The sequence below is a fragment of the Gymnoscopelus braueri genome (genome assembly GCF_963280865.1).
Source record: "Gymnoscopelus braueri genome assembly, chromosome: 11".
Classification (NCBI taxonomy): Eukaryota; Metazoa; Chordata; class Actinopteri; order Myctophiformes; family Myctophidae; genus Gymnoscopelus; species Gymnoscopelus braueri.
The window spans coordinates 37,007,112-37,017,119 of record NC_137613.1 but is presented as its reverse complement, the minus strand read 5'-3'; the positions used below and the strand labels follow the sequence as shown (position 1 = coordinate 37,017,119).

The window sequence follows — 10,008 nt, the reverse complement described above, 5'->3', positions numbered from 1 at the left end:
AACACTGCTCATCATCATCCTCCTTGCTTCTCCCAGGGATACAGCGTGCAACAATACACCTGTTTTCTGTCTCATTTTGGGTCATTATCAGACGCTGAGATGCTCTGTTTCAGAAGGTGTCATTGGTAGCTTCATAGCAAAGGTGCAAAGTGCCTTTTTCCACAGACACACCCAGAGTCGACGTAATTTGCCCGTATTGTTTAGGATGTGGTGAGGGGTCGGGGTGCAGCATCACACAGTGAGACAGCATCTTTGTGCCGGTGACACATCATCCTCATCATCAGCATCAGCATCAGTTCCAGACGTTAAGGTATGCTACACAACACAACACAACACAAAACAAGACATAATCATGTTTGTTACATGTGTTTGTTATTGTATGCTGCCTAATGTCTATGCTCACTATGAGTTCCCACAGGGGATATATATATATTTTTTTCTAAATATGTATTTTTTATATTTTATTTATATATTTATATTTATATATATATATATATATATATATATATATTTATTTTTTTAATTATCAAAAACAAATAAAAAAATGATCAATTGCATGACGTCATTTAATAGGGCATTAAATGGCCTATTTGACGTCATGCAATTGATACAAAAATTGGGGGATTAGTGTAGCCTGTCCCCCTGTTTGCTCCACTTCCTCCACTGAAATGTGTGTTATTTGTGCCATCATGCCAGGGTTTATCAGCCATATATTGCTTGTGCAATAGCAAGGCTAATAGCAAGGCTGTGCCAACATGCTACACACATTTGTTACTTTGTTTGATGACTGGATCTATTTATAGACATGCTGTCGTGTCTGTTCTCTCTTTTCTGCAGTATAGTACATTTGTAATTCTTTGATAGATTTTCTGATACCGTTCTAGGTCAATTTGATATGTAACTCGCTTGAGGCAAATGTATAATTTATGGGCTATGCATAATACAGCTTTATATATTGATTATTGTAAGGGCACATGTGCTTTCAAGCTTGGGTGTGGTGTTTGAACTCATGACACAGCATTGGTCCCATCATGCAAGCTGTGGGTGACTTTGGTAGCCCATGCTTTAATAGGCCTTTTTCCCAGTGGCAATTTTGACATGAAATTGTAGGATAGACACAGGTGTTGCCAATGATACTAGTTAAGGTTACATCCCATTCAGGTCAGGGTTGCTGCTGTTGTTGTGCATGTTGGCTCGTTAGAAAGGCTCTGCTCCACTAAATGGAACAGAACCTTAATTAGTATCACACCTGTGTTTACCCTACTATTTCTGCATGAAAAGGGTCGATTGGTTTATTGGAATCATCACAACAAGTTGTGGGTCTATGCAGGATTTTAACTTGTTTCCTAGCTACAACTAGCATAACACATGGTACTTGGCTAAGCAAACATTATGTACAGTATTTGGTTGAAATTTCAATGGGAAACAAAATGTTCTACACTAGTTGCCTGCCCTGTTTAACATTTTACTTAAAAGTGGAGCACTCAGTGGCAGTGCTGCCCCAAATAGTAACACAGTAGGTTGCTGTGGATGTCAGCCCAATGTGGCCTGGGTGCATTTCTCCTTTCCGACATGTCGCCTTTCCGACGTTGACGAACCCTATACCTAACCCTAACCCTAACCATAACCGCACGCGGAAGCCACTAGTCGGAGTGGTGAGATGTCGGAATGGAAGGAGCACCCCATGTGGCCTACCTACCTAGTTCCTACAATGTTTCCCCTTGCACTCATTGTTTCCAGCTGGGTCTGCAAAATGATGCACATATATATATAAATACCCCATCTGTTGAAAGTGTTGTGTAAGTGTAAATTCTGAATTCTCCCAGATCAAATCACCACTGCATATTGTGAAACATATCATGCAAAGGTCAGTCATAGGTCAGTCACACGATGGTCAGTCATAGGTCAGTCACACGATGGTCTTCTCCTCTTACACAGCACGAGCACAAAACGAGACCATGTCAGACAAAAGTGACCTAAAAGCCGAGCTGGAGCGCAAGAAGCAGCGCCTGGCCCAGATTAGAGAGGAGAAAAAGAGAAAGGAGGAGGAGAGGAAGAGGAAAGAGGTAAGAAGAAAAGTGAGTAAAAAAGTGAGTAAAATCCACACATCTGACATCTCCGGTGTGCACGGTGACTGTGTCTGTATGGTCTGTGTGTCTGCTTGCTCCCACTAGGCCAGGGATTCTCAAACCTTTTCATTTCAAGTGCACCCGGTTTGATATGCATTAGGCCTCTGGGACCCCAATGTACACTGTAAAATCCTCAGTGTTAATTCAACAGACCTGTAATTGTACATTTGGTACATTTTAGCTGGGGACTATAGGGTTGGGATCCGGAACCCGGAGGAACCCAGATCCAACATTGAGGAACCGGAATCACATTTACCGTTTTCACATTTAATTTCAAGGACCATCATAACTCTGACAAATATACAGTCCCCGGACCCCTCGTTGACAACCAGTGCACTTTGTCAAGACAAAGACTTACTGTATGGGTACGATTGTGTTGAGGTGGTGTGTGACTGTATGTGTGTAATGATGATTCAGAACTGTAATCTTTCCAGATGTCTTTCTGTGTGTGTGTGTGTGTGTGTGTGTGTGTGTGTGTGTGTGTGTGTGTGTGTGTGTGTGTGTGTGTGTGTGTGTGTGTGTGTGTGTGTGTGTGTGTATGTGTTTGCATGTACTTCATGTTCACTTGCATCCATCTATGTTCCTTCCCCCCCCCCCAACACATTTTCACATCGAAAACACATATTGACAGTAATTAAACATTAATGCAATTGATGCGTCCATGTTTTAACTCACGATGGATAACTGGCTGTGTGTTGTGCTGTGCAGGCAGAGAGCCAGCAGAAGAAAGAGGCCGCCCCAGAGGATTCAGACCTGGATCGTAAGCGCAGGGAGACTGAGGCCTTGCTGCAGAGCATTGGCATTTCACCCGAGCCTCCACTAGGTACACCCCATTACACGTTATTACAAATGATACATCATCAAATGATATGATACCTAAATTTCCCCACAGGGATCAATAAAGGCATATCTATCGGTCTATTAAAGTGTATAGGGATATTCAGAATGTATTTGGCCCTAACAACTAGGACGTTTTGTTTTGTGTTGTTTTTGTTGCTCTGGTCTACTGTAGAACCTATACTGTATGTAGTAAACTTGAAAGAATGCACACCATCCAGCAGATTCATGCTACTACCTATTTATACAACCTATGTATCGTACACTGTGATGAATATTACAATCAAATTGCCAGAGAATTATTTTTGACATTTTACATTTCTGCAAACCATGGATACATCGATTCTCTCGGCGTATCAAGGCAGGCGCACCGTCAACAGCGATCTTGAGTCACATGAGTGGCTGTGCTGACGATTCAGCGCCATTCGAGTTGCTTACCGATAGGATGGAAATAAGCTAAACTATGAAATCTAGGATTTAGTCGACATGGCATGCATCTGGAAATGCATATGCAAATATTTGTTTTTATAACAAAAGTTGATATTCAACGATGTGGTTTGCAGAAACAGTTGCCTACGTATTTTTCTGGCAACCAGGTTGGAATATTATTTGTCCTGTCTTGGCTTGTCACTTGCAGTACTGACATGACATGAATTGGCCATTATTATTATGGTTATCAGGTAAATTCGATAATGTTTTGAAAAATATGCAAAATCTAAAAAGAAATCAAGTTTTTTTTCTGTAGGAAGCAGTGAATAGACATGTATTTGGCACTATGGTCCTTTTAATTAGTAACCTGGCAAAGGGTTTGTGGCAGACTGCATGCTATAGGTAGTGTCTAGGTAGGACATGCTTGCTTTGATGGTCGTTTGTTTGCAAAAAAGAAAATCAGATGGGCAGAACATTTCATTAGAAATATTTTTTATGTTAAATCAATCAAGAACATGTGGCCCTCATCTTTTTCTTATGAGCATTCTTTTTTTTTCATAATTTCAGATGTTTTTGTTATCTATTATTTTCCATTTTCTACACTAGGCTATCATGTACGTATGTGTAGTAATCCAGCTTCATGTCATTTCATCTAGTGCTTCTGTTGCTCGGCACATTGCTTCTTGACATTGATGCACAACATTTTCAACCCATTTGATTGGACGTCCTCATAACACTATCCTTTAGTCATCTTTAAGTTGACTCCTTTGTTTCCTTGTGTGTGCATACCTTGAAGTACAAGTACATATCTCTGCTGTCGGGCAGAAACCAGCCATGTCCAAAATAAAGACCATGTTTTTAGAACGACACAACACTGCCTCATCAAAGTTGGTACGGTGACTTTATACATATTGTCAGATACTTGAATGTGTCCTTATATTATCATCACTTCACCCAAACAGCTCAAGTGGAGTTAGGAGGTTTTTTGACCATTAATGTGGAGATCTTTTTTCCGTCTGACTTCGTCATTCTAATCAATGATGGACAAACCACCTAACTCCACGAGTTGGAGTTAGGTGGTTTGACCGACAGTTTGAGGATCCAATGGAGTTAGGAGGTTTAGTCAGAAGCGCTTTTTATTTCAACTATTTTCAATATTCAATATTTGTAAAACCCACACACAGATGTAAAGGGTGTTCAATAGCACTTATTAAGTTGAAAAATGGAGATAGCTGGTTTCTGCCCGAAAGCAACGATATATTTGTTTTAAGACAAACAAAGAAATACACGTGTCTTTTAATTTAACCTCCTTCCACTTATAAAAAATCTGATCAATTGACTACAATTCCCAAGATTCAAGATACTCTTTCACTCCTGATAAACATTATTGGCAGTGTTCTCTAGTGGTCCAACATTGGAACAACACCCCCTCTGTACCTCAGAATTAGGTCACTGCTGTGCCTATTCTGGCTTTAATTAGCTTCCCAATACATCTCAGAGTGTATATCCCTGCTAAATTAGTTTCAAATGCAATTCAAAGGACTCGTTTGACGCTCTGTTCCCCTTTTGTTTTTTTACATACATTTTCATACTTTATTTTTCATCATGTATTTTCTTTGCTTTGCTTTACACACCATATGTCATCCATCTTGTTGTTTTGTTTTGGTCGATGGGCTCCCATTCCTTCTCATTGGCAATACCTGGGTTCACCAGTCCATCCACTGCAGCCTTTAATGTCGGAAACGTGTTATTTTCATTATTTAGTCCCGAACCCCATGTCCCCCTCCAAATCAGTGAGCACGCCCAGTGAAACCGGGAGCCAGGATTCAGTTGACGGGGCAACAGCGGGCAGGTAAGTCTGAAATCACGAATGTCAGACATCTTTGCTAGATTAAGTTAAATATCGCTCGACTTGTCCTGCCTAAAATGTATTAACCACTTAAGCCTTGCATACTTAGTTGTACAACAAATTGTAAAAATAGCCAATCAACAAGCTCAGAAAGTTATGAGCTTGTAAATCAGCTACAGTATTTTCACTATTTTAAAACATTTTCTATTTATATTTTATATATATTTATTTTATCCTTTGAAAAAATGTGACAATATTAATCTTCGACTATAATGTCATGCTCAAAATAGGGATGCCAGGTTGAATGTGGTTAAAGAGAAGATGGGAGATGACTCTGACGAAAGGCTTTTGAATTCAGCTGATTCAGTTCAGATTTTCTTAAGCAATGCAACATGAGATGACTGACCATTATGTAGAACATATAAAGGAAAGTTTGTTAAGTTTCGCTCATACCTATTCACCAGGGATGCACTTTGAGAGGTTACCACTTATGAGGTGGTAATTACTTTGGTCTCATAAGAAAAAAAAGAATTGTCCGCTTTCCTTTTTGACAAATATTCTATCTCTCTTTCTTTTGTCAATGGGATGACAGGTATAGGTAAGGTTCAGCCTCAGTAAGTGTTGTTGATGTTGTGGTGTCCTGTTAGCTTTTGGATGTAGTATTTGTCATTTTTGTCACAACATCCCATGCGTTGATGACCACAGTAAGTATCCAACGGTTCCTGAGCCATGTGGCCCTTACTGTAGGTCAGGAGCCTATCTCCTGTTTACTTAACCTGAGACAGCTTGATTCAACCCCAATCCAACCTTTGATGATGAGTGCCAAACAGGGAGGCATGGGTACCATTTGTTATAGTCTTTGGTGGTATGACACGGCTGGGTATTGAACCCCGACTTTGCAGACTCATGGCAGTCAAGCTAACCACGAGGCCTCTGAGCTGGTACAGTACAGCTTTTTAATATGTTCAACAGCCATCCCATTTATTGTTCATATCAGAAAGTGTGGATGAGAAAAGTCTGATAATCTTTGACCTTGTTCTTCTCAAAGTGAAAGCACGGATGGATGTGCTTTCCATAATACTGTAACATGCCAGCGAGTAATATATTGATAAACCTTCAGAACGCATCCTTGGTGAGCCACTGGACCAAATATGTTTAGAATGTGGAATAGGCATAAACCATACATGTGTCATAAAGGTAATATGACTCATACTGAGTGTTCACACTCAGTATGACATGAGATGCTCGCTCAGTCGTTGTGTTTTGTACCATGCTTGTTCATAACATTAGTGTGTATCACACACACACACACACACACACACTTGTTAATTCTCCTCATGATATCAGCACAGCACCTTTATTCGAAGTCTGCACAAAGAATCATATTTGACACTGAGAAGAAAGTGTCATCATTATTCAAGATCTTTCCATTTTGGACTCAGTGGCAGGTCACTGCAGTGTGTGAGTGATGCCCATGCCCATGTGGGTTGTCAGTGATGTGCCATTATGATACAGCAAGGGGTGGAATTGGGGTAGAAGTATCTGTCAGAGCCAAACTGGGTTCCTGAAAGAAATTTATCTTAAGGTGAGATGATGATTTCTGATTTCTTTTTAGCTTTTACAAATTGGATTTTACAAAACGGTGAGTTAGTTTCAGTCCCTGCCTGGAATGAAAACCTTCCAACCCCAAATCCACCCTCGGAGTATGGCATGCCATTTTGAGCTTCTCCATCTGTGGCTGTGTGTGTGTGTGTCCCCTCTTAGGTCAGGTTTCTCTAAAAACAAGTCCCAAGCACAGAGCGACAGGTAAGCATTTTCACCTCAAACCCAGGAATGCCCTCCCTCTCTAGCTGAGCTTCCCCTCACTTGGACACAAACAGGAAGGCCCATATCGTGTGATGGCGATGTGATCCTGCTGTGCTTACACAAACCAAAGCAACGCAGTGGCAATTTGTTTCCCTGTTCTTGCTCCTTCCCTCTCGCTCCAACATCAGCACCTGTGTGTCTGGGGTCTCGTTGTTTCCCTAAACATAGGCTCGAAAGATTTCCACTCGCTTGGGCTAAGCAATGCAAGGGCCTTGACAGGGTTGACAGAACACTCCGGTTCATAATGTGCCATTACATGCTGTTTCTGTAAACTACTCAGCCTGTCAGGGGAAATAGATGCTTTTCGAATGGCCCCATGTGGCACCAACTAAAGTCTAATGGGCATGTTCACTGGTCCTTAAACATTATGATCAAAAAGGACAGCGGGATTTATTTATGAGTTACCCTTAAATGAGTGACACCATATGTTAGCATGCAAACACTTAAATGCCCAAGGGTTGTTTTGCAATGCAAAATATTCCTCATGCATGGCAATTCTATTGTCATGTGTAGTACAGTCATTCAAAAAAAGGTCCTATATTTCCATTGATATATTTCTCATAAAAAGTTTTTTTTATTGGTATTTATAAGTCACATTTCTTTCCAGTTCCTCATTGGACCTTTTTTTGGTAATGGGGTGATTACATGCATACAGTACTGTACAGTATGTTATGCATTTAGTATAAGTAAAACATCTAGAATACATTGTTCAGTTGTTTCAATGTATCAAAATACATAATAATGTAATGTGTGTGTGTGTATATATATATATATATATATATATATATATATATATATATATATATATATAGAGAGAGAGAGAGAGAGAGAGAGAGAGAGAGAGAGAGAGAGAGAGAGAGAGAGAGAGAGAGAGAGAGAGAGAGATTCTGCCTTGTCACACAAACATGACAATGGTATGAATTTAGACAATTGTGATTGATTTATTTTGAGTACGTCATCGAAAATAATGCCTAAATATCTTTTTCTTGTTTCCCATGATCATATATGACCTTATGTGCTATACGGCCATCAGGTTAAATGCTGTTCCTCCATAGACATCAATCAATTTGATTTTTTACACACAACCCTTACATTATTCTCCCATGAACCGCCTATGTTTTCACCCTCATGTGGCATCTCCTTGGCAGAAGATCAAGAGATATATACTGTAGCCTTAAATACACATAATACATTATTAAGCATTATGAAATATAATGTCTCCCTCATGTAAAGACCTCCAGTTTCCCCCAATTCCCCTGTCTAATCAAAATTTGTTCAGTGTTGGCCTTTGCATGTTATTCAAGTGAACTTCCTGGATGAAGCCATTCTCTCTAGACAATGTGTGTGTGTGTGTGTGTGTGTGTGTGTGTGTGTGTATGTGTAAGCATGTTTGTGTGCATTCATGCGTGTGTCTAAATAATCAGTGTCCTTTCTCCTGTGTCAGTATGTAAGGTTATCTGTCAGTGTGTAAACCATGCCTGTCCTCTCCCCCTTTGCTCCCCCTTCTGGTGATGTCAGGACACTGCAGTGGGACACCGACCCATCTGTGCTGCAGCTACAGGCTGACTCTGAGCTCGGGTACATCTCTCCTCTTACTCTTTTCTGATAAATTTGGGAAATCTGACAATCTGTGCTACCATCTACCATCTGTAATTTTTTTATTGATTATAATTACAGAAATTGATATCCATAATGTAAGTTGTAAATATAAAAAAATGTTATCTAGTCTTTTAAATTGATCAGTCTAAATGCTGAATCTTGAAGTGCAAAATAAAAATTAATCTGTGTGTACAGTATTCGAGAGTACAGATTTTTGCATTTATCATCGATGATCTGTAATAAGGAGGTAATAAGTAGTTGAATTGAACTGTCCAAAACTTTCTTATGCAACATTTATAATTTGTTTACTAATTGATTGATATTATGAAATCGTTTATTTATGTTAAAATAATTACATACAATTGTATAAGTAAAGTAAAACAATAATACACAAGAGGCCGTGATATATTGTGATTATATCATGGCTAAGGGTACCTTAAATGCCCGTAGCTGTGATACACGGTAATACAATATCACAGCCTCAAATGTATTATTACTTTGATAACACTGTTGCCGCTGCGATTAGCAGCTATATTCATCCACAATCTTATCCCAAAATATTAAAACATTAATGTGATACAATGGAGATCTTCAATCCGTGTCAATGGGAAGTTTCAATTTGACTGTTATAACTAAGCATTACACCAAACAATCAGATCATGTGATTTGACTAACCAATTTTATAATAGTATAAATAGTAAATATAGAACCTTTTTTATGATGCAAGCTACAGAACCTTTTGGTTTTCTTGCTCATGGTCTTGTGTGTGTTGTCCAGGCGTAGGATGCACAGACTGGGAGCCTCTAAGATCACACAAGTGGACTTCCTACCCAAAGAGGTGGTAGCTTATTGCAAGGAGACGCAGACACCCCACACTGCACACCTGTCTGAAGGTTAGTCTGTGCTTGTGTCTGTGTGGTTAATGTGGTTATATCATGAAGTGTGCTTATATCGATGTTTGCACGGCTAGTGGCAAGACTCTAAGGATGCCAATGTCAGTTGATTGGTTGGTAGGTTCGTCCAACACTTTGGTCCCAAACAAGATATCTCAAAGATAGTTGGATTGCCATGGAATTTGCTGAGTATGACTATGTTCTATGTTCCCCAGAAGATGATCTCTACTGATTTTGGTGACCCCATGGCCTTTCCCCTAGCACCACCCTTAGGCCAAAAGGTCCACTTGCACAAAAGACACCTGAAAATATAATAGGTGGATTCTTGCAGCTTACACGTTTTGTATTCTCCGGGGAATGAACACTAACCATTTGAGTGACCTCATGACCTTTCCTGTAGTGCCAC

The 10,008-nt window shown here is 39.7% G+C and overlaps 1 protein-coding gene across 1 annotated transcript in view; it reads left to right on the top strand.

Annotated features, from left to right (window-relative positions):
* Window positions 1–209: 209 nt before the first annotated feature.
* Window positions 210–10,008, top strand: part of dync1i1a (dynein cytoplasmic 1 intermediate chain 1a) — a 92,865-nt gene continuing 83,066 nt past the window's right edge. The window contains exons 1-7 of the mRNA XM_080442956.1: window positions 210–310; window positions 1,939–2,078; window positions 2,838–2,952; window positions 5,160–5,247; window positions 7,009–7,050; window positions 8,629–8,688; window positions 9,487–9,602. Coding sequence (XP_080299082.1) covers window positions 1,959–2,078; window positions 2,838–2,952; window positions 5,160–5,247; window positions 7,009–7,050; window positions 8,629–8,688; window positions 9,487–9,602 — 541 coding nt within the window. The 5' untranslated portion in view covers window positions 210–310; window positions 1,939–1,958. The remainder of the gene's footprint in view (window positions 311–1,938; window positions 2,079–2,837; window positions 2,953–5,159; window positions 5,248–7,008; window positions 7,051–8,628; window positions 8,689–9,486; window positions 9,603–10,008) is intronic.